This window comes from Xenopus laevis, chromosome 1S (assembly GCF_017654675.1).
Source record: "Xenopus laevis strain J_2021 chromosome 1S, Xenopus_laevis_v10.1, whole genome shotgun sequence".
Lineage (NCBI taxonomy): Eukaryota > Metazoa > Chordata > Amphibia > Anura > Pipidae > Xenopus > Xenopus laevis.
Window position 1 is genome coordinate 162,163,718 of NC_054372.1, and position 26,218 is coordinate 162,189,935.

Consider the following 26,218-nt stretch of genomic DNA (forward strand, 5'->3'; position numbering starts at 1 on the left):
AGGCATTTTTCAGTAGCTATATGCACAAAATGTCTCTGTCTTAAATATATTGATAATGGGTTGAGTGCAGAGGACTCTTTTATTTGTCTATATGCATTGGGAAAGATGCATTGTTGCGGGTTTTTCCCATAGCGTAACCGTAAACCCTAAATGATGCTACTATGTTGTTGGCTCTATGTCATTTCCCCTGCTGATGTAGCACCTATGTTGTTGGAAGGAAAAAGGGTTAAATTGTTTTTGAAACACTAAGGGGCAAATTCATCAAGGGTCGAATTTCGAGGTGTTACATCCCTCGAAATTCCACTGGGGAATAGATTCGAATAGAATCGAATAGGCAATTCGGGTGAATTTACGCGCTGGCGAATAGTCGATTTGGCGAATATTCGCCAGGCGAATAGGCGCTCGATCGAATATTTGCTTGAAGGATTTTCATTTGATCGAATGCCTTTTTATTCGATCAAAAACTTGGAAAACAAGCTTATGGGACTTTCCCATAGGCTTTTAAAGCAATTCGGTAGGTTTTAGGTGGCGAAGTAGGCAGTCGAAGTATTTTCAAAAAAGAGTCAGTACTTCGACTATCGAATGGGCGAATGGTCGCAGCGTTTTTGCGCTCGATCCAGTACTTCGACTATCGAATGGCGAATAGTCGCAGCGTTTTTGCGCTCGATCTATTCGAATCATTCTACTCAGGCGAATTTACGCCAATTCGATAGTCGAGGAGCACATAAATTCGAAGTTTTTTTACTTCGAATACTTCACTTAGGAAGTGGTAAATACTACTAATGGCAACAGTAGTCTCTTCTGAGCCATTCCTTTAGCAGTTAATACAAAAGCAAAAACTTTATCTTTTAATTAAATATGGAGCAATGTGCAGTAGGTTATGTTGATGCAAGGGTAGAAGCCCAATCTCTTTACAAAAACAGTCAATTTTCTCAACGGAATTGCCAAAAAAAACCCCTTTATATTAAAAGCATTTATATAAAGACATATTGAGCAACTAAGCAAAGAACCAATATTTTTGCAACAACATTGTAACATAATACCCCATCATTGTATTATTAACTTATTATACAAGGAGATATTTAAGGGGAAAAAAAAAAAGCTTAGTTTTTTTTGATAAAAAAAATCCTTTATAAAAAAAAAATTTGAAAAAGTGCACATCAGATCTGGGAAAGTAACAATAAACAATGCTTTTGAAAGCTTACTTTACATATTGGGGTGTATTAATTAATATTGGAGACACACATCACCAGTGCTGTTGCCCATAGCAACCAATCAAGATTTGAACAGACACCTATATGTTAGAAAACAAAAGCAAAGATCTGATTGGTTGCTATGGGCAACATCACCGGTGAGGTTTGTCTCCATTGTTAATGTGCCCCTTAATGTACAGTACAGTGCACACTGTGTCACAGGTTATAAGGCAATAATTCAAGGGCACAAAAGTGCTTTTATTTTGAGACTATTGTAATGTTATTTGAAGTAACGCCCACAGTGATTTCTTTTCTAAATGACTGTGGCTGCAAAGACTGACGGTCACAGAGGAATTAGACTTGAAAAATACTTTTCAAGACTTATTACAAAGAAAAAGTTAAAATAAAAAATGAAAGTCATCTAAAACCTGTCAAAATGCCACAGAAGTCAACAGGAAGCGTAATTTCGAGCACATTGTCATTCAAGGGTAACTTTTTCAATTGCATTTCTTCAATGAAATAAAGTTGCATTTAAGAAACAAAGTTAGTTGCCGTTTTCTTTACTTGAAAGTACAAAGTTTAGGAAAAATGCCCTTTAGATATTAAATATAAAAAGGTATTAGAGTGTAAAAGCACTACAAAGGTATATGTAAGCGAACATCACAAATCTTTAAAGAACTCGTAGGACGTGTAGGACAATGAGACCAGCAGACACTGGTGCTAATGATGGAGTGCAATAAGGCTAGAACAAAAGCACTAATAATACATATTATTTGGAATATATGCACATGAACAGAGAGTTTCAGCTTCTAACACCTAACATTTAGAATTAGGTTTTTGCCAAATCTGAGCACTTTCGGCAAACTTCAAGTCTGACTGACTCAAGTGCTGCCCAAAAGAAGAACCACAAGGCAAACTTTGGAGCATTTGACACTTGAAGGTGGCCATTTTTTTTTGGATGATGCAATTGTTGGGGGTATTTTGCTAAAATATGAAAATTTCAGTTCAAATTTGGTTCAGAAAGAAGGGTTAATATTTGGTACTAGCTATACATAAAATAATGGCGTTGGCATATCTATATTAATATCACAATCACGTTGTAAGTCATGACAAAATTCACGTGGACTAACAGAATAATTCCCAAATAGGTCAGTTATTTGCAAAGCAGTTCTGTACAACCAAGCTATGTTCGTGGTGGTAAAAAAATATGTTGGGTTGAGAAGGCACGCTAAGGGGCATTTTTATCAAAGGTCGAAGTTAAAAAAAACTTTGAACTTCGAATTCAAAAAGACAAATCGAATGGAGGTTGAAGGTTTTTTGGGGTCGAAGTGGGCCGAATTCGGCCTACTTTGAATCGTACGATAGTACTTCGATTAGAAGTTTTTTTTAACTTCGACCTTCGATCTCCCAAACTCCCCCAATTGCCTCCATACAGGTTGTAGGAGGTCCCCCATAGGCTAAAACAGCACTTTGGCAGCTTTTAGGTGGCGAATGGTTGAAGAGACAGTACTTCAAAAAAATTTGACCTTCGAATTTCAAATTCGAGTCGAAGTATGACTATTCCCTAGTCAAAGTACACAAAAAATAGCTCGAAATTCAAAGTTTTTCACTTCAAAACTTGACCTCGACCTTTGATAAATCTGCCCGTAACAGTTGTATTATAAGGAAAAAATAAAAAGCAACTGTAAAAAAGTAACTTTAAACATCAACTACAAATTCTGTCCATGTTTATAGTTCTGTGAAGAAAAATTAGTTTTATAAAAATATATCTCTCTGTAAATCTGCGGATTAACAAAGACACAAGCAACATGTCTTAGGTCAAAAGTGTAATTAGAAAAAATAAAATAACTCCAGGTTTATGTGGAGCCTAATCTAAAGAAGGAACAGGCATAAGAGAACAAGGACTGTTACATGCAACACTGGACAAAATAATAACCTGAAGAGGAAAACAAAATGTTTCATGTTTTTATGTTAATCTAAAGAAGGAACAGGCATAAGAGAACAAGGACTGTTACATGCAACACTGGACAAAATAATAACCTGAAGAGGAAAACAAAATGTTTCATGTTTTTATGTTAATGGCTTACCTTGAGCCAGCATCTCATTTAAAAAGCTTTCATTCCTATCAACATGCACTTTCCTTGTTCATTATAGAGAATGTTTTTCTAAACACGGACACTACAGTCTGATATTCTGTAAAACATAAGGTCAGGGCATTCACAGATCCAAGGTCATATACTGCTGGAAGGCTTGGAGGACAGTAGTACTACACCTACCCAAGTCATTAGTTGGGTTCTCTGTATTCTCTAAACAATGGAAAATGTACAGTGTTTTCATACCAATGAAGGTTTTTTTTATAAACAAAAAAAAAAAAAAAAAATTGTTTTGGAGTAGAATGCATCACCATATAAACTTCTGTAAATTAAATTGGTCACCGATAAGTCTTATTTGTTTACTTCCAAAGGTGTAATGTGGGGCATGGCAGCAGAGCAAGCACTCAATAGGTTGGAGCACTAATGTATACAAGTTCTGTTTTACCAGATCATTGCCCTGCCCACCTATTGTGACATCAGTATAATAACAAAATACACTAACAATAATAAGATAGCTGTGCAAATATAGTAAACATTTCAGTTCTTCTTGAAGGGTTTGTAGAGTTAAACTAGAACACACTGCAATAGATAAAATATACAAGACCAATCAAATGAATCAGGAGGAGTTTGGCAGCTACATGCTGTGTATTAGTAACTCCTGCTCAAATGGTGGTAAAGCAGGTAATTATTTACTACAATTTCTCCAAGTAAGTTTCCCTTAAACTAAATTAAATCTGGTAACCAGCGTTGCCTTCCAAGAATTCCTTTAGATCAGGGGTCCCCAACTTTTTTTTCACCCATGCGCCACATTCAGATGTAAAAACGTCGGACAGCAACGTTTGGAAATGTTGGAAGGCAATGCAAAAAAGTTCCTGGGGATATCAAATAAGGGCTGTGGTTGGCTATTTGGTAGCTCCTATGTTGACTGGCAGCCTACAGGAGGCTCTGCTTGGCAGTACACATGGTTTTTATGCAACCAAAAGTTGCCTCCAAGCCAGGAATTCCAAAAGAAGTACCTGCTTTGAGGACACTGGAAGCAACATCCAATGGGTCGATGAGCAACATGTTGCTCCAACAAGCCACTGATTGGAGATCACTGCTTTAGATGAATGCTTAATGAATATTAATATATATACGAAGGAATACATTCTGTGTTTTTGTAGAATGAATCTTCACTCTACCGAAAATTGTGACCCACATAAAATAGCATAATAATAAACAAGATACTATTAAAACAGAAATGAAAAAAAGTATTAGTTCTTTGAATTCATAGAAAAACATGGGATAAAACTCAGACTTTGGTCTTGCATAAACCCCTCTTCAACAGTTTGATTTAATAAGTGGAACATACTTGAATGCCTATTGATTTATTCCCAAAAATCTATGGGTTTTGATATTTTTTGAGCTAAACAGGGAAACCGAAACTACTCCATGTTTGGTCCTCACAAGGTAGATAATTATTTCACCAGTACACAGATAATCCTCCTAGATAATAGATTGGGAACCTAATTATTTATCTTGCAATGACCAAACATGGAATATTTATATTTTTCCTTTTTAAGTGAATAAACAACACCATCGATGTTTCTGATTAAAACAGGAAAAAAGTATGTCCAGAGCAGGCCTTGTTTTTTGAACTCATATTAAAAATGGAATATACTGCCCCTTTTAGGCTCTAAAGCAAAAGAAAAACCTTTTAAATGCCCTGAATTATTAGTTACCAACAGTATACCATTTTCAATCCAATTGAAAACAAACTGTTGAATAACTGGGTTCAAAGCCGATGAATACAGGTCACAGGTACTGTATTTAAAAAGTGCATTAGAGGGAACTCAAATAGATAACAGGGTAGCATCTAGTCACAGTGGTATTATGAAATCAAATCTTAACGAGTTCCTTTCCCTCTTACAAAAGCAGGAAGGGAACCACAGTAGCCACATTGGTAAACAGCAAACTATGGTCCATACTTATAGGATGGTGCAAAGGTTAAATATTCTCCCCATTCCTGGAAAGGGAAGATGACAAATGATAAATAATGGCACACTGTGCAGTACTGTTAGTGAACTAGTAAGCAGTTAAATGATTGAAACCATTTAGGGTTATAGTGCATTACTCTGAGGGTTAGGCTCATATGTACAAAATCTTGATATTGACATTGTTTAGTGACGTCTCACAAGACATAAAAACTGCTGCCTTTGGTGGGGCCTTTTATATTTAACAATTAAGGCACATGCAGATAAACTAAATATGGCAGCAAAATGTGTTTTGGTTAAATCCCTGTGTGTAAGAAAAACACACCCGAATACAATACTAGGATACAAAACAAAAGTCCATCATTTGGTTTCCACTATGTTATTTTCTTCTTGATAAAAGAAAGTTCTTTCTGCATTTCACTGAACTTCGGACGATTCTCTGGTTTGTATTCCCAACACTTTTGCATTATTCTAAACACTTCCTCTGGACAATCCTGCGGAGCAGACATTCGGTATCCTACAAAATAAAAGCCAGACAAATAAAACTTATACAGAAAGTCAAGAAACATTTAGATATGGTACTGGCAATGTATACACTGTTAAATGTGTAATACCCTGAAGTTCAGCCCCTGGTCAACTGGAGAAATCCTTTGAAAGCTTCACGGCCAGAGCAGTGCAAAATGATCAGATACTCTGCATTCAGAAGGGCAGAGAAGCAGAGCAGGGCTGTTATCTATGCACTGATTTATAGTTGAGGCGGGGGAAAGAATCTCCCGCGCTGCTTCTCTGCCCTATGAATGCAGAGTATCTGATCTTTTCGCACTGCTCTGGCCGCCATTAAGCTTTCAAAGGATTTCAGTGAATAATTGCAGTTGGTCAGCACTTACCAAAGTTTTGATGCAATGGATTAATTGCAGGTGCATGTGTAGAGTTGTTCACTCAAACCCAATAATACAATTCCAATAGAAGTAACAGCACCATCAGTGGAAGTATACTTAAAAAGCCTTTATTGATTACACGGCTTGGATCTCCAACAAACAACGTTTCAGGCCCAAACACAACTTGAGAAAGGGCCGTGTTTGGGCCTGAAACGTTGTTTGTTGGAGATCCAAGCCGTGTAATGAATAAAGGCTTTTTAAGTATACTTCCACTGATGATGCTTATATTGGAAAAGGTTTTCAGTGTGCAACTTTGAGAGTCAGAGGATACGAACGTCAGCAGAAGAATGCTTATTTTATTAAAACGCCACTGAATTTCTACATAGAGTATATTGCAAAGATGCTTCTTTTACGGAGGAGAAGATGTATTTATTTTTCTCCTTCCCCAATGCTTTTGGTGAAATTAAGACACAACTCTGCCCATTCATCATCATCTTGCCCCTTCTACATCACAGACTGCCACTTCTTCAACATTTTTCCTTCCCCCGGCTGGTCAGTAACTGTATTCTTAATATGTGGAAACCCTAGTGGTCAGCAAAAAGAAGAACCAAGAAGCTTAACAGTATTTTCAGTTTTCACACTGTTTGTTTTGGAATAATCCTTTGTGAACAGCTGAAACACTGACAAACAGTGAAAAATAGTGGCTCCCTAGCTTTGAAGTTTGAGCTGGAGATTGAAATGATGCTACAAACCCATTAATTGATAGAAACTGCCTCTAAAATCTCAAAACTTTTCATTCTATGCTCAAAATACAAAACATTTAACACCAAATTTGACTTTATGACCCCTGGCGACTCCGGCACTCCTAAAGCTGAGACTTTACATTCCATTCCAAACCTCACAACCATTGCACCCATACTGATTTCTCCCTAATTAACAGAAGCCTCTTGCCCTCTGTATTAGCAGTGAAAATCGAAAACCTTAAATGGTCTAAAACTAATCCCACTACCTTATCTATACAATGCAAATGATAACTTAATAATACTTCCCTTTGGGGACTTAACGGACTATGTTGTTTTTTTTAACTGTGTTAATAGCCCTTTAAGATGTTTTAACTGAGCAATATTACATAAAAATAATTTTATGTTTGAGACCTTTCAAATGCAAATGTCAGAAAAAATCTAGCAGAATTTGTTTTAGTAATAACAAGAGAATAATCAAATGTGCTCAAATATTACTGAAAAGCAAAATATATTTTTGCGCAATGCTTTCTACTAGCCCTTCTATGTTATTAATTTTACTTAACCCTTTTCTACTTGTTCACGTGCTTGCTGATTGGTCATTCCAGGATAGGGGCAGACTCCTAAGCTGAACGTTTCCCAGAGAAGTATGCCAAAACTCCATACATCACTCTCCGAACTGTACCGACCTGGAGGAGATAGGAAAAAGAAAACTAACTTAATCACCACACATTATGAATGCATAGAATACTCAATGTTAATTAATGCAGCAAACCAGCAAAATGTAGTTAAACTTAACTCATGTTTTACTATACCATTAATTACCCAGAAAATTAAGGGAGCAGAGACAAGATTGAGTGGAAAAATATAGTGCCAATATATACAGTAACACTACCGTCTCCCCTTTATTATTACTCTCCCATAATTTTGCTATAGTTCAGTGGAAACCACTATTTGTACAGTCTTCTAAGACTAATGAATTAGGACTGTTTTGGGCACTTTAGTGAGGAGCTTTAAGTAACCAAAATAGCATGGTGTTAAAACACATTTAACAGACTGCCAATCTGCCATAAACTGTATTAAACAATACATTTAGGGGCCAATTCATTAACTTCGACTGAAGGATTCGAAGTAAAAAAATTTGGAATTTCAAAGTGTTTTTTGGGCTACTTCGACCTTCAACTACGACTACGGCTTCGAATCGAAGGATTCGAACTAAAAATCTTTCGACTATTCGATAGTCGAAATACTGTCTCTTTAAGAAAAAACTTCGACCCCCTAGTTCGCCACCTAAAAGCTACCGAAAAGCTAAGGTCCCCATAGGCTTGGCTAAGTTTTTTTGGTCGAAGGATAATCCTTCGATCGTTGGATTAAAATCCTTCGAATCGTTCGATTCAAAGGATTTAATCGTTCGATCGAAGGATTATTCCTTCGATCGTTCGATCAACTTTTTTGCGCAAAATCCTTCGACTTCGATATTCGAAGTCGAAGGATTTTCATTCCCAGTTGAATATCGAGGGTTAATTAACCCTCGATATTCGACCCTTGATGCATCGGCCCCTTAGTCTTTTAGTTCGTTTAGTTTTTGTTTGATGTGATTATATATAATAGTTTTACCAAACAATAACTAGTGTGACCGCTATTTGTATGTGCAGAACGTTCTTTCTTTGCATGTTTGTTGTTTTGCCTGTTAGCAGCCAACATTTCCTTTGCATTTGAAGAACACTTGCCAAAGATATTTACAAGTAAAATATAGTCATTACATCTAGCTGTAAATAATTTCCATACTGCTATTCAAGGAGAAAGAAACAAAAAAAGGAATGTCTACCTTTAAATTTTTAGCACTTTATGCCACTTGCAAATAACACCTGTTTAAAGGAGAAGGAAAGGCTTGGTGCACTTGGGGTGCCAAATGTTAGGCACCCCCAAGTGATTTTATATGCTTACCTGAAACCCCAGGCTGGTGCTCCTATCAGCAGAAAACTGCACCGGGCGGGGTTATACCATTGAGCACCACTGGGCGATCTTCTTCCGTCTTCCTCTGTCTTTGCGCGGCTGCGCATGTGCAGTAGAAACGAAAAGCCGAAATTTAACTAAAAAGCCAGCTATTTCGTTCAACTGCGCATCATGCGTTTGCCCGGGGAAATTTGAAGAGAGAAGGAGATGGAAGAGGATCGCTCTATGGTGCTCTCTGGTATAACCCCGGGCCAGCGCAGTTTTTTGCTGACAGGAGCTCCGGCCCAGGGTTTCAGGTAAGTCAATTCAATAACTTGGGGTGCCTAACATTTGGCACCCACAAAGTGCACCAAGCCTTTCCTTCTCCTTTAAGGTGTTAAGAAACATATAAATATTCCTACTTCAGTTAAAGAACATTAATACATTCATCTGCTGGATTTCATTTTAAAGGGGAACTATCATGAAAATTTAAATTAACATAAACTTCATCTAATGGATGTTTCACTGAAAAATCAAACACCTAACTGTGCTTTCTATGCATAGGCATGAATCAGAGCTAGTTGTGCCTGCAGTATAACAGACTCCAAAACACAACAACTATATGTACAGGCAGATTGTTTGGAGGGGAATATTGAAAAATAACTTGATCATTTCAAAAACTGTACAGACTTTTTGATTGTATTCAGAATGTTTCTTATTTTCATAAGACATACAGTAGCTTACATTCCATTAGAATTTATAAAATAGCTCTTTTGTTTGGCGAGGTCCCCAAAGCAACAGCCTTCTGCCTGAGTTTTGTGTTTATCCAACTGTTTGCCCCCCTTGTCCATAAAGAGACTTAAGAAGAAGGCACAAATGGTACAATGTACTCTTTGCATTATGGGATCTTCAAACCTGCCTAACAGATATGTGGCAGATCCCTTGGTAGATATGGGTGGGAAAGCAACCCATAACTTTAGCCTGGTGCCAGTTTGCAGAGTTCATTACATGGGGCTGGAGCTCCAGCAACTACACCATGGTACTATTGTAGGATATATACAACCAAAACCTTTTTTAAATATATCCTGATGGAACCTCCATCAAATTTGGCAGTAGGTATTTTTCTTGGTTCTTCTTCCATTATGCAAAGCACTTTTTTTTTATGACCAAATAACTCCATTTTTGTCTCATCAGTCCAAAGCACTTTGTTCCAAAATGACTGTGGCTTGTCTAAATGAGCTTTTGCATATAACAAGTGACTCTGTGGCGTGAGTGCGGAAAGGGCTTCTTTTTCATCACCCTGCCATACAGACGTTCTTTGTGCAAATTGTGCTGAATTGTGGAACGATGTACAGATACACCATCTGCAGCAAGATGTTCTTGCAAGGCTTTGGAGGTATTTGCATTGTCTGTAACCATTCTTACAATCCTCCACATATGCCGCTCCTGTATTTTTCTTGGCCCGTCAGACCTGGGTTTTACAGCAACTGTGCCTGTGGCCTTCTATTTCCTGATTATATTCCTTACAGTTGAAACTGACAGTTTAAACCTCTGAGATAGCTTTTTGTAGTCTTCCCTAAACCATGATACTGAATAATCTTTGTTTTCAGATCTTTTGAGAGTTGTTCCCATGCTGTCACTCTTCAGAGGAGACAGAAGCACAACTTGCAATTGGCTACCTTAAATACCTTTTCTCATGAATGGAAACACCTGCCTATGAAGTTCAAGGCTTAACAAGCCAATCCAACAAATTTGGTGTTGCCAGTAATTAGTATTGAGCAGTTACATGCAACCAAGTTTTTGCACAGACATTTTTAAACATTTGATTAAATATCATACAACTGAATCCTACTTCACTAAAAATAATTCTCCAGAAAACACCCAATTCCTGTGAAATGAAAGACATACCACTGTTATTTTTTGTTGTTGTTGAAAGTGGAGTAAATTATTATGCAGGCTGAGAGGTGTTCCCAAACTTTTTCTTATGACTGTATTCAGAGTAGTCTACAGAAAAACAGCCACCTCTTTAAAAATGTTTTAGAGGGGAGCCAAAGAAATGTTTAAAGCTAAGCAAAGCATACAGCACATTAAAAGAGGATGTTACCCTTACTTTATCTTTGAAAATTAAAATTATATGAAAAGCAATAGAACTGTCACAGTTAAACTCAATGATCCACACCAGCCTGCTTTATAGATAGCGGTTAACATTTTTACTAAGGCCCACATATAAAATGTTTTAAATATATCTGATCATAAACTTTACTGGTCTCTACTTCAAGTTTAATTAATGTTCAAATGAAAAGATTATATTATGTTTACTAGTGAAAGGGAATTTGGTGCAGACAAAATGGTAATGGGCCATTGGTTTCTGTAATTAAGTGGTGGGTGTTAATGTTAGGTCAAAATGAGCACTCACGAGAAGCTATACCAGCTAGTTAACAAGATATATTGGGCAAAAAGCCAACACATTGCCAAGCCATATTGAATATTTATATTAATTCTATGCTCTTGCTTAGCTACAAGTCCTCATGCCTCATACTCAAAGCATTCTTAAATATATATATATATATATATATATATATATATATATATATATATATATATATATATATATAACGATATTGCTGAGTATATATAATTGCAGAAAGGACCCGCACTCCGTTTTCCAAAAAGTTCAATGATTTATTTTAAAACTCACAGTGTCTCCAACGTTTCGGCCCTCTTTGGGGCCTTTATCAAGGATCCTTGATAAAGGCCCCAAAGAGGGCCGAAACGTTGGAGACACTGTGAGTTTTAAAATAAATCATTGGACTTTTTGGAAAACGGAGTGCGGGTCCTTTCTGCAATTATATATATATATATATATATATATATATATATATATATATATATATTTATTTACTTTCATTTATAGGAGTATTTGCAAGAACCTACTGACTTTTAAGACAACAATCGTAAATGCAATTCTGACAAAATCTGGCCAAGAAAAAAGGGTAAATTGATAGTTTTTTTAAGTACCTCTTGCTCTGTTGCTTAAACATAATTTGGAGAATAACCATCTATTTTTATAAAGCAGACTAAAATAAACCATTAAAGTAATAAGTTAAATATTTGGCATCAGAGGATTCTGTGTGCATTTACATTGAGCACATGTTCCAACTGTGATAAATAGTTTCATTCACGGTAATTAAGCATCTTTAATGTGCTAGTGGAGGTCACACTGGCTTCCTTATCTACTTAACCATTCTGCAAGTACCAGGCATGTTATAATTCTACACTCCATTCATTTCATAGGTATATACAAAATGTAATTATATTATTAATGAGGAAAAAGGGGGCAGAGAACATTGGAAGACTTTATTAGAATAATATGTTATCACAGAATATACTGTATATCAAAGAATTAGAACGGTCTCCCTGGACACAATATCATTATCTGTCTTTAGAAACAACCACCTCTCCAATACCCCTGTGGAAATGACTACCCTACTCCGCTTTTCTTTGAAAATATAAAAAATAAATAAAAGTAAAACCATTTTCATCTCACGGTCATTTATTACATTTCTTCTTAGGTGATAATATTGTGGAAATTGTATTGCTTGTTGTACAGCATGTTTCTTATACATGTTGAAAAATTTGAAGACATATTAAAAAAAAGCACCACAGCACTGTGCATTAATCTCTTTCAGCGGTTCAGCATTCGAACAGCATACATATAAAAAAAAAACCCTAAAGCACAATGAAACATTTATACCATTCTTTACCATATTTGCAGCACAGCCCCTGCTTCTTGACAAGTGTTTATTTAAGTTAATGGGATAAATGAAACAATGCAGGGTACTAGTATTTCTTAAGTACTTCTACATATACTTGATTTTCATTTTACTAGTTAAACAAATGTCGCCCTGCCATAAAACCATGCATTACTGGAATGAGTGAGTGATAACTAATGTGCATGCTCTGTAAATCAATAGTCTATCCATGATAATCCATAATTTTAACAGTTTGATACGGGACTGTATCAAAAACATCTGCATTCACTTTAGTGCCATGCCTTGCAGATAACTATTCAACTCTTCTAAATCGGGCCATTCTTCTTCCATTAAGTGGTTTCTAGCGCTATGGGCATTATAATACATTAAAATCCAGTACTCAGTGACTCCTAATACCATTCAGTGGCCTTTTAAAAGACAACACTAAGGGGCAGATTTATTAAGGGTTGAATTGAAAATTCAAATTTTATTTATTGTCAAAACCGTCAAATTTGATGAAATTTTCAAGATTTATCAGACTCTGGCCCTTTAAGAATTCAAATTTGACAATTCGCCGCCTAAAACCTGCTGAATTACTGTTTAAGTGAATGGGAGAGGTCCAGGGATCAATTTGGAGATTTTTGCAGCCTTCCTGACATTTGAGTTTTTTTTCAGAGAAAAAACTCAAATCGAGTTTGATTAAATTCAATTTGAATTTCGGGTCGTTTAAATTGGTCCGACTTTTACAAATCCGATTTTTTAAATAAATCTCCCCAAGTTGAATTTTGAATTAATTCAAATTTAAGGGAGTTTAAAAAAAACTCACATGAATTTGAAAGTTTTACCGTTGATCAATGTGCCCCTTAGTATGTATCCAGAGATTGTCTTGCTGGAAGTATTTTTAAAAATAAAATTTTACATTTCTTACCATAGTTGAGAGCCTCTGGGGCTGTCCATTTGATTGGGATCTGCTTTAAACCAGAAGACGAATATATCCCATCATCCTCTTGACGAGACATGCCAAAGTCACTGATTTTCAAAACATTATTCTCACCAACCAGGCAGTTGCGTGCTGCTAGGTCCCTAGGAAAAACAGGAGAGTGTCAGCGAAGAATTGAATTTACTATGATTAGCAGATTCACAGAAACAAGTCATTCTACAGATTTTTACCCTGTAGCAAAAAAACACAGCATTTTGTTTCACAAAATACTTAATATGTTACAGACGAAAAACAATGAAAACTTTACATCTTGCCTCAAAGGAACTTCTACATTACCAGCCATTTTTATGTTCCACTTGTAAAAATCTTTTTCAGTAAAACACCTTTCCAAAATGTCTAAAATATAAACCTAAGTAGCAATAAGAAATTCTGCTATTTGGCAAAATTTCTCTATAAACCATCCTTAGTTAAAAACATAGAATGATATATCTGCGAAGCAAATAGAATTCACTCCATAGACTCCATGTAATTGCCTTAGTGTGAATGCAAAAAGAACTATAAATATCACAACTGATAGCACTTACAGTCTTTTCTAAAAATGTTAAAAATCCTATTTTTTTTTTAACGTTTTGGATACAGAGTTACGTTTCAATATCTGACTGAAATGTTGAAGAAAAAATGTTGTCTCATTTTTAAAAAAAAGACCTGCAAGTGCACACAAATACACAGCTGCTTCTGCTGGACACATCAATGACATTATACCAAACCCCATAACCACCCAGTAAAGCCCCCTTGTGGCTGCTTTTACTTGGATTATCAACACATTAAGGGGCACATTTACTAAGGGTTGAATATCGAGGGTTAATAAACCCTCAAATTCGACCCTCAAAGTAATTCGAATTCAAAGGATTTACCGCAAAGGATTTTAATCGATCGATCAAAAGAATTTTTCTTCGATCAAAAAAACCTTAGAAAACTGATGGGGAAGGTCCCCATAGGCTAACATTGTACCTCGGTAGGTTTAAACTGCCGAAGTATGTCGTCAAAGTATTTTTTAAAGAGACAGTACTTCGACTATCGAATGGAAGTCATAGTCGAAGGTCGTAGTAGAATATTCGATGGTCGAAGCACCCAAAACAAACTTCAAAATTCGAAGTTTTTTTACTTCGAATCCTTCACTCAAGCTTAGTAAATGTGCCCCTAAAAGTATTAAAGGAAGAAGGAAAGGTATTTTAACTTGGGGGTGCCAAAAGTTAGGCACCCCAAGTGATTGTACGTACTTACCTGAAACCCCCAGCAAGCACCACGGAGCAATTGTCTTCTGGCTTCTCTTTTTCTCGCAGCTGTGAAAAAGTAAGCAATTTCATTCACATGTGTCTGCCCCAGGAAATGTGAAGATAGAAGAAGCCGGAAGACGATGGTTCCATGGTTCTTGCTGGAAGAATACTGGGTCAGTGCAGTTTCCTTCTGATACGAGCACCGGCCAGGAGTTTCAGGTAAGTACATGTGATAACTTGGGATGCCTAATTTTTGCCACCCCCAAGTTAAGACATTTCTGTTATCCTGAATGATTGGGACCTGGTGTTTTCCGGATAATAAATCTTTCCATAATATGGATCGTCATGTATGTATACCATAAAAAGAAAAGAAATTCATACTGGTGATGTTTCCAAAATTAATTCAAGGTGCGATTACATTCACACATGGCTCAGTTAATCCTATTGTATTTCGTTATATTTATTGTGGCACTAACAGTGCAACCAGAAAACCATTATCCAGAAAGCTCTTATTAAATGCTTTAATAATTTCACTTTTTTCTCTCCTATAACTAAACAGTAACTGGCACTTCATGGTAATAACCTGCACAAATCCATATTGGTAGCAAAACAATCCTACTGGGTTTATTTATTCCGTTATTAGGAATCCTAATTACAAGAAAATCTCTTATTTGAAAAAACAAACAAACAAAAAAAACAGGTCCCAATCATTCTGAATAATAGATGCCATACCATCAACTTTCAAAATTTTCCAATAGGTGAAACCCATAGGGTGGAAAAAAAGAAAATTATACTGCCCTTTAACCAGGAATTGTAATTTGACAGTTGGATAATGTGTACCAGGAAGAAACTACTACTACTATTTCTAATATTAAACATACTAAATAATTTGCCTTTAAAACAGAGCATAAGAAATCTCATATCCACATATGCAGGGGGACACTTCATTTATTTCCATGCTTTATTTATGATCTACGGGAGTATAAAAATGACAAGCTTCTTCTACTTCACAATTTATGACTGCAAACCTATTTCGCCAATCAACATTTCTTGACAGTAGAACAAATTAAATTTCAAGTTATTTAATATGGAATTGCTCAGTGTAAAAAAAAAGTTTAAATAATGCCTATGTATGGAAATGTTTCAACTACACAAATGATTAGGAATATAAGAGGCTCAGCCTTTTAAACTGACAATAAGCAGATGAGCAGTCAAACAACCAGATGTAATTAAGATATTTTAGTAGCCTGCAGATATTTTAAACAAAATGGAGGCTTTCAGTCCTATTTTTAATGAAATGTCCACACTTATTCACTGTATTACATAAAATAATAGGCAATACATTTAAATTTCATTGCAAGTTTGGGGAATATATTTACAGTATGAAATAAAATGGAGAGAATGCTGCAATCAGATATCTTATGCTTGCAAGTCAGCTAGCCACACAATATAGCTATTTTTAGGTGCTGTGTTAGATTTTTGTGAGAAAGCACCTTCTTCTTCATTTTCATCTCCGGCAATGCCACAGATTCTCTTCCATTCTCAGGACCTACATTCATTAGTCTTGCTCCAGTATTGCTTCTTGCTCTGTCTTTTGCAGGTTGTAAATATAAAATATGTCTCAGCACCACCTGAATGTTTACCACTTAGCCATACTAATTACATACTGTCTGCTTCCATTCAAACTATACAATATACACAAAGAAAGGATGGCTAAACAATAAATAAATCACTTAAAGGGGACCTGTCACCCTAAGGAATAATTCCAAATTATTTTCTATCATGTTAATTGAGCCAAATAAACTTTGCTTACTCTATATTTATTATTTACATTTTGTTTCCTTCAGTCTTGGAATTACACAATAACATTAAGCAGACAGGTGCCATTTTGTGGACACTGTTATTTAGACAAATTGTGAGTCACCCAAAAATCTTGTGTAAACACCAGAATGGGGGACCTAATGCCCATGTACAGTGCCATATACAATTAGAGAGTGTGAGAAGGGAAGGGGGAATTTGAGGGGTGCAGCGACATGTAGAAAATGCTGAATGGAAAGTGAAAGCATTTGGCTGTTTCACCTCTATGTCTCTATAGAGGCAGGTAATACTTGATTGACAGCTCAGATATGAAAACACCTTCATAACAGGTATGGATGTTTTAATGAAGACAATAATTTAGGTTCCATGCTTAATTTGCAAAGGACTTTCATTATACAGCTTTTGATATGTAGGTGACAGGTCCGCTTTAAGGTTAAAGGACAATTGCCATGGTGAATAAAATGCAAACCCCAAGCTAATAATAATAATAATCCCCAGCACAAAGGAATTCTCTGGTTCAATTACAGTAAAGGCTTTCTTTCTAGAATGATGGTAAAACCTTCTCTCCTCCACTTTCAGTTACATTTTAGAAGTACAGTAATGTCCCTCTAAAGTTAAAGGCACCAGGCAATTATTTTGTTAAACCAGTAATTATTAGCCCTTTAGGCAGGCGACAAAATACTGGAATTTTGCCCCATTCACTTGTTTGGCAGTTACCTGTAAATGGGTTGTACTAAAGCAATTGTTACTCAGATACACAGACTGCTGTGTTATAAACAGTCTTACATAACATACAAATGCAGCTTGTCAAGTATGTCCTGGTAGATTATACAGGACATAAGGGGTTGTGGGAGTTTTCATACAGCATTTAAGTTCCTCTGCACTTGTTTACCTCTTACTCAGTATAGATTAACCAGCACTGTAGTCATGTAACTAACGAACACATTTGTTTCTCTAAATGTTCTCTATTTATGAATTCTAAAATGATATTACCCATGACCTTAGATAGCTTGAACTATATAGCAGCCTTGATGAATGACTACTATTTACCTATGCTTAGCTCTAATACAGTATGCAGAATAGAGGAAATCAAAACAAAGTATATCAGCTGCATCGAGTCCAGCGCAACGCTATGTCAGTGTGCGGTGCTGGGTGCCACCATCTTGGATGAGGAGGACAATACCCTGTTCCCCCAGGGGGGGGGGCACTGGACCACCACATCTTGGTTTTCGTGGAAATTGTTTGTAAAATTCTCGTACCAATGGAGCATGAAAATTAGCCTGTTTTATCCAAGAGCAATCCATGGGACCAAAACCTTTCTACTGGATCAGGAATTTGAGTCCAAAATTTTCTCTACCTCGTATTCCTGTTGACCATCCACGGAAGAAGGAGAAGATTGTTCTGAAGACAAGTGATTAGCGATTGCTGGTTTCACCAAAGACACATGGAACACATTAGGGATTTGCATCTGAGGGGGAAGCTGAAGCTCCGTCTGCGGTCAGCATAATTCAAGTGGGTCAAGGAACTTTTCTCCAAATTGGCTTTAGTAGCCGACCAAATGGCGGACATGTGGGCTACATGATAATCGGCTGCTGGAACATCTAAAAAGAGGAAGTCTTGAGGGAAGGCTTGCGGATGTTTCCCATACACGGTCAAGAAGAGCTATCTACCAGTGGAGGCACAAGAAGCATTGTTATGAGAGAATTCCACCCAGAAAAGTAGATTGGCCCAATTGTCCTGACAGAGGGATACGTGACTTCTCAGGAATTGTTCCAGCGCTTGGTTTACTCTCTCAGCTGCCCCGATACTCCGGTTTTTATACAAAGAGTGCCAAAACTTGGACACAGACTGTGAACCTACTGTATGTCTGAAACAATCTCCACCGGAAAGGCATGCAGTCAGAAGATATATTGAATAAACAAGAGAGAGTTCAATGGCAGAGGGAAGTTTTTGAAGAGGGATGAAGTGTGCCATCTTACTGAAGCAGTCAATACCTACACATATCACAGTGTTCTCCTTGGAAAGTGGCAGTTCGACAATAAAGTCCATAGCTAAGTGAGTCCAAGGACGGGAAGGAATGGGTAGAGGTTGCTACAGACTGCAAAGGTCGAGAATGACTAGACTTAGAAGAGGCACAAATGGCAAAGGCTACCAGAAAGTCTTTCACATGCTTCTGAAGAGTTGGCCACCAAGGAGTCGACTGGCAAGCTCAAAGGTCTTTTGGGTACCTGGATGTCCGGCTTGCTTGGAAGAGTGGCTTTGTTGAAGGATGGGAATGAGGAACTCGGATGGATTTTTGCAGAAGGAACAAATGGTTCTTGATCTTCACAGATGCAACCCTCAGGAACAATGCTTCTGGAAATGGCATCTGCCTTCCGATTTCTGGAGCAAGGAACGATATGTAAGGACAAAATTGAATTGTGTGAAGAAGAGCGCCCACCACACTTGATAAAGCATTCAGTCTCTTGAGAGTCTGGATGAATTCTAAGTTTTTGTGATCAATGTAAATATTGATGGGGTGCTCCTTCAAGGAAATGGCACCACTCCTCGAGTGCAAGCTTAACTGCCAAAAGTTTGCAGTTCCCCATGTCATAACTTTGCTCGGCAGGAGAGAATTCTTTTAAAAGTACGCACAAGGATGTGCAATTTGCCTCTGAGAGAGAATGGCACCAGCCCCAACATCAGACACATCTACTTTAATGAAGAAGGGTTGCCGAAGATCAAGATGTTGGAGGACAGGAGCAGAGGCAAATGATTCTTTCAAGGACTGGAAGGCCTCCAGATCATGAGAGGGCCAAGCATTATGTTTTCCTTCCTTATGGATGAGAGTCAGAATAGGAGCTACTGTATACGGGAGGAGAACCCCTTGATGAATTGTCGGTAGTAATTAGCAAACCAGACAAATATTTGTATGGCTTTGGTACTTGTGGGAAGAGGACACTCCTGTATTGCCAAGACTTTGGAAGGATCCATCTCGAATCCCTCTTGAGAAATAATGTAACCCAGAAAGGGAATCTTGGAGACCTCGAAAACACACAACTTCAGCTTGGCCAAAAGGGAGTTTTCCCTCAGGCGAGAGAGTACTTATTTCACCTGGGTTCGGTGACTTTCCAAGTCTCTGGAGTAGATCAAGATATTTCAATTCAAAATCGGTAGTCCATATAGTTATTCAGCCAGGCCCAAGGGACTCGCCCCAGTTCAAAAAGGCAATCAACTGCAGAAAAGTTTATATCAAAAACACCTAATATACACCTATGACTAAGCGCCGGATGGTGCGAAACGCGTAAGGTGGGGTATGTGGGGTAGTATGTACTAGTTACTGTTTTAATGTGAATAACAATAAATTAATATTTTTTACTTGAAGAGGCCTTGGGACTTATATCGTTTTTGATATAAACTTTTCTGCAGTAGATCAAGATATTGTCTAAGTACATGACTACGGATTGGCTCAGACGATCTCTGAAAATGTAATTTACAAATTCTTGTAAGATGGCAGGGGCGTTGCAGAGGCCGAAGGGCATTACTAGGTACTCCTAATGCCCACCTCTGGTGTTGAATGCTGTCTTCCATTCGTCCCCCTTTTGGATGTGGATTAAGTTGTAAGCTCCTTGAAGATCCAACTTAGTTATCTTAGTTAACTTAGTTATCTTTGCCCCCTCTGAGTGATGGAAGAGCTCAGAGATGAGAGGCAGAGGATATAGTTTTTTAACCGTGATCTTGTTGAGGCACCTATAGTCAATACAATTTCCATCCTTCTGTTCCACAAAGAAGAATCCAGTCCCTGCAGGAGAAGATGAAGGTCTAATGAAGCCTTGCTGGAGGTTATCCTGAATCTATTCCTTCATCTCTGAAGTCTTGGCAGGAGACAATGGGTAGGTAAGACCTCTGGGCGGGGGCATGGTACCAGGAAGAAGTTCGATGGGACAAACATAGGAGGAATGAGGAGGGAGAATTTTTGCAGACTTCTTGCAAAAGACATCTGAAAAGTCCTTGTAAAATGTGGGCAACGACTGAAGATCCGCTGCATGCAAAACATTTTCTTTGACAGAAAGGACATGAAAAGATGATATTTAGGAATGAATTAATCTAAGTTTTGAAACCCTTTCTTGCAAAATATTGTTCAGACAAAATCCTATATCACAGTTTTGCCTTTTTTTTTTTGCAAAGCAGCAAATGCTTTAGGACACAGGAGTTGAATTATATCTGAGAAATATAGTTTCATTAATTTTGCAATAAATATATCTTCTTGGCCAGTTTTAGTTTTCTCCCTACCACTTTTTCATGCTTGGAGTTTCTTTGCTATTACTTCAGTATTCTCGTTAAATATAATTTACAATTGCTGTCAGCACAAATAAAAGCTTATGTAATGACAGTCGCTATCATCTACAAATAATATAAGATAAATTTTACACTTTTATGAGTTTCCCATTATTAGACTCGGAAAACATTGAGTAGATAAGCACCAGGAGACAAAACACACTGTAGTGGAATACAAATTAGCATTGCCATGGTGATAAAAAGATTTTCTTTCATCAAATTTTATAACACTCATAATACTCATGAACTACTTATTTGTAAAATAGAAAAAAATTCAAGAGGTTATCAAGACAAAAATGTTAAACTATGAAACAGCATGAAAGTAAACTTGCCAAATGCAGAACTAACAAGTGGCACATATAGAACCATCTGAAAACTTGTTGGCCAGGACTGTGTAAGTAAAGGAATGACAGCATTACCATGAGTGACAATTTGGTTTATATCCTAGAGACACCACTCAGCTATGAGTGGTGGACAAAATCAAAAACCTAACAATATAGTAATATGAAGTACCCAACAAGGGTCCCTGTTTTTCTTCATAAAAAAATTAAACTCAAAGTCCTGACCAATCCACACAAACTGCTACATTAAATACTTTGCAATACTGTAATTTAGTTCAATTAGAGACAGTTAGTTGCTCTAATTGCTTGGTTAAATTTTTCATGTGACGTTCTCGTGCAAAACAAACCATCCAATTACATGTAAATTACCAGTAATATGACACTCCCCTAGCTCAAAATCTAAAATAGCAGCTCAGCATCCTGAGGCAGGTGGACGAAAGTATAAGTAACAGAGTTACCACTTAGTGTCTTCAAATTATTTCTCAGCTGCAGAAAGTTCCAAAAATGTTTAATACTGTTCAAACTTGGTGTCACCCTCGACACATTAAGGAGCCGATTTATCAAAATGTGGTATTACAATTTACTACAGAAAAACATCCACTTTTCTAAAAATCCCATAGGAATCAGTTAAGTATATTTATCAAATGGTGAACTGTAGCTTTCACCCACTTATAAATATGCTTCTAAAAAACCTAAATCGTGCATTTTTAAAAATTTGGATCATGTACTTGCAATCCAAACACTTTTTTTGGTCAGCTACATGTTACCATGGTTCTTTTCTTCTATAGGGTGATGACACACAATAAGATTTGTAACCCACAGTTAAATATACGCTACCTACCGCTGGCAAAAAATCTCCTGAAAATAACTTTCCATACTAGAACATTAAAATTAAAGGGACTGTTCAGTGTAAAAACTGGGTAAATAGATACGCTATACAAAATCCAGTGAATGGATGCCTAACAATAGCCAGAACAATATTTCCTCTTTTGCAGCTCTCTAAACAGTTACCTATGCATAGAGGTGGGGCAGACAATTACCGTATATACTCGAGTATAAGCCGAGTTTTTCAGCATCCAAAATGTGCTGAAAAAGTCTACCTCGGCTTATACTGGGGTCAGCGGGCAGTTGCCGAGATTGCAGCACTTTTAATCATTCCTATACCAACAGTTCACTTGGGGAGAGACTGCAATATCCCACAATGCCCTCTGTTGGTTTTATGAAAGAATAACAGTGCGCCCTCTGTTGGTTATATCAAAGAATAACAGTGACTGCAATATCACACAGCGCCATCTGTTGGTTATATCAAAGAATAACAGTAACTGCAATATCACACAGCGCCATCTGTTGGTTGTATCAAAGAATAACAGTGACTGCAATATCACACAGCGCCATCTGTTGGTTGTATCAAAGAATAACAGTGACTGCAATATCACACAGTGCCATCTGTTGGTTGTATCAAAGAATAACAGTGACTGCAATATCACACAGTGCCATCTGTTGGTTGTATCAAAGAATAACAGTGACTGCAATATCACACAGCGCCATCTGTTGGTTGTATCAAAGAATAACAGTAACTGCAATATCACACAGCGCCATCTGTTGGTTGAATAAAGGATTAACAGTGATGGCAATATCACACAGCGCCATCTGTTGGTTATACGAAAGATCAGTGATGGTTTTATGACACACAGCACTCTCTGCACAATTCTCTGACACCATCAACTTTGCAAAGAAGTCCGGTCGATCGCTGGGGGAGTCTCTTTGGCGGAAGGTGCGCTGCTGCGAGACAGGGCTGTAGTTGTGTCTAGGCTTATACTAGAGTCAATAAGTTTTCCCAGTTTTCGTAGGTAAAATTAGGTACCTCGGCTTATACTCGGATCGGCTTATACTCGAGTATATACGGTACTTTCACTTTCCATTCAGCAATTGATATATGTCACTGAACATCTCCCTCCCTCCTCCTGAAGCTCTATAACGGTGCAGGGCACTATGCATGGGCGTTAAGTCCCCCATTCTGGTGCATACACAAGATTTTGGGGTGGTACACAACTTGTCTTGATAACTATGTCCACAAAATGGCTCCTGTCTGCTTACTGTGATTATGTAATTCCAAGACTGAAGAAAAAATAAAATAAATATACTGTAAGTAAAGTTTATTTTGCGGAACTAACATGAGAATTAGGAATTATTTCTTAGGGTGACAGGTCCCCTTTAAGTATGTTTCTCTAATAAAGATTATTTTTGGCTTTACTTGTATTTTCAAGAAATTTTCTGACAAATTTTTCATAGTTGAGCGTGAAGAGAAAAAAACCCCCATCACTGGTACAAAACACAAAGAATTGGACTGCCATTCTTAACTAGTAAACAAACTAGCAGCCCAAGCAACCTTTTGGCAATTGTACTCTATTCACAAAAAGCAGGTTTATTGTTCTGAGCAACATTTTACTTTTTAATTATAGCTTATAAAGAAACAGCTATAATTTTTCACAGAGGTAATTGTTGTATATTTTTTTTTTAAACTGAACTCTAACAATGTTTTTGGGCTTACTATTTTTTAGATGTTGAAAGCAGATAGATACTTTTTTTTTTTAACTAGTCACTAGATTTAAAGTTAATCTTAAAATACTTTTTAACATTGTAGCTTTTCAATATAAGAAAACTAAACTACCAATATAAAGCTGATTACAAGTTACAGAGGAAGACATACACAGTGCATGGGCACTTGACTAATTCACAGGAAAAATTATTTAAAAATTATTTCAAAGATGATTTCTGAGATGCTAAAACTTTTACCCAAGTTTTAGGTTAAAAAATGGTGGTAGTTTATCCTTGTGAGATTGCTGTCCTTCTGATGAATTTTCTTCACAGGGACAGACGGTGAGCTCTTTTGGGGAAGCCCTCTAAATCTCTTACATCGATTATTGGTTGTTTTGGTATGTTATCTTGTATATTCAATGTATACACACATTTAATGTACAGCACTGCTGAAGATCTTGGCGTTTTAAAATAGCATTTTAATAAGAACAATAATGGTACAAAATAGAGAAACACTGAAAGAGAACCTGTTTCATCTGATAAAAACAGAAACCTTGAAGTCAGTTCATAATCATAATCAGCAGGACAAAGTAAAGATGGTTATACAATGGCTTCATCAAAGTCCTGATTTGAATCCAGCTGCTGTTTAAAACGCGTCTTCTGACTTACCTGAACCACCAAAAGCCTTTTTGAACAGTGGACAAAGCTAGGCCACACAAAAAGTACAAAACAGTAGCACAAAGTAACAGTGCAAGTATAAAAAAAAATACTATAAAAATAATTGAGTTTAAGTGCTTTGGAGTCTGAATAATCGTGCAAGGCACTGTGTATCACTCTCGTAAACGGAGATATGCAACAATTATTAACTATATATTCCAACAAGAAGCAAGTGCATACACTGGTATATTATACAATGTTACGGACAATATCACATGATCAGTCATTATGATATAAAGTAAGGAAATGGTGTTTAGCTACTATTCCCACTGAAGCTGCTGTAGAGCGATTAGGTGGACATATGACAAATGTACGACAAGCTAAAGGTCAAATTCCTGTGGCAAACTAATTTTCTCTTTGCTGTTCTACAGGATTAATCACACACCACAGTGTTAAGAGTCAGAATTGTGCTACTGAATAGAAAGCTCTCCCTTTCTGTTGATAGGACTAAAGTTAGCATGAAATGAACGGATAGCAAAGATCAAAATGGTCATCATCATCATTTATTTATATAGCGCTGTCAAGATACGCAGTGCTTATGGTCAACATTTCCTCAGCTGCAAGGATATTAGTATTTTCCATAGCTGGAAAGGTACATCATAAACTGTAAAGTAAAATGTCTTATTTGGTTCTTGAGCTTAAGGTGAAGTATTGTAATGTGGTCATAAGACTCAGCACTTTATAATCAATACACTATAAAGTATTTACTTGACTTTACAAATCGTTAAGGTATGAGAGTCTGCTTTTAAAGGGATACTATATCCATTTAATTTGTTTATTGCCCCAGTACAGAGCATACAACAAAAACAAATATTCCAACATCCATCTGCCCTCACGCCAACTTATACATTTCTGTAACTAATGCTTATCTAAAGGTCCCTTTTAAATACAAGATAGTGGAGTTCATTATAAGAAGAAGTGCTAATGGCGTTCAAACTTATTTCATTTTCTCACACTGCTGTAAGAAATATGTTTAATTTAGAAGCACTGAATAAAATGCAGCTTAGCATAATCTCTGAATGACAGAAGAAAGACCTCAAGGGTACTGTAGTTTAAACTAAAAAAGAAGGAAAAGGGCAATAGATTCCAGCATGGAGAATAAAAGTAATAAACGACGAGCAATATACTTAATCACAAGAATGCAAATCCATAATTATAGTGGATAGTATTTATAGGATTCACAGCAGTGTTTCGGACTTTATAAAGTAACTAATCAAGTCAAGGAAAAATAGCACCTAGATAAACAGCAGCATGCTAAGGTCATAAGACATTCTGATACATTGCATTAGATAGTGTTGTTGGATCAGAAAGAGAAGTGGGCCTTGCACAGTTGGCTAAGATACTGTCCGATATCTGTTTTATGTTTCAGTATTAAACTAGGGACAGCACCTAGTACATATTATTTAAGGTATAGATAAAAACTGACATTTCTCCTCCTTTTATTATACAGTACATATATTTTCCAACATACCTGTGAATGCAATTTTTAGATTCCAAGTAGGCCATCCCAGAAGCTGCATCCAAGGAAAATTTCACAAGCTGCTTTGTTTTCATATCATCCTTCTTTTTTCTTAAGAAGGACAGAAAATCACCACCTTAATAAACACAGACAGTTAAAAGCCATGCTAGATTTCACAGTGGTTAAATGATTAGCATTGCAATACAGACTTTGATTCCAACCAGAAACCTATTTGCAAAGTATGTTC

The 26,218-nt window shown here is 36.8% G+C and overlaps 1 protein-coding gene across 3 annotated transcripts in view; it reads right to left on the reverse strand.

Moving 5' to 3' along the window:
• Positions 1–3,006: 3,006 nt before the first annotated feature.
• fer.S (fer (fps/fes related) tyrosine kinase S homeolog) overlaps positions 3,007–26,218 on the reverse strand; it is an 81,716-nt gene continuing 58,504 nt past the window's right edge. For 2 of the 3 annotated variants that reach the window (XM_041580445.1, XM_018244331.2), the window contains exons 16-19: positions 25,984–26,107; positions 13,493–13,647; positions 7,444–7,566; positions 3,007–5,776 (exon numbers count right to left, since the gene is read on the reverse strand). In XM_041580445.1, coding sequence (XP_041436379.1) covers positions 5,634–5,776; positions 7,444–7,566; positions 13,493–13,647; positions 25,984–26,107 — 545 coding nt within the window. In that variant the 3' untranslated portion in view covers positions 3,007–5,633. The remainder of the gene's footprint in view (positions 5,777–7,443; positions 7,567–13,492; positions 13,648–25,983; positions 26,108–26,218) is intronic. The other variant, XR_005965090.1, reaches the window with a different exon arrangement.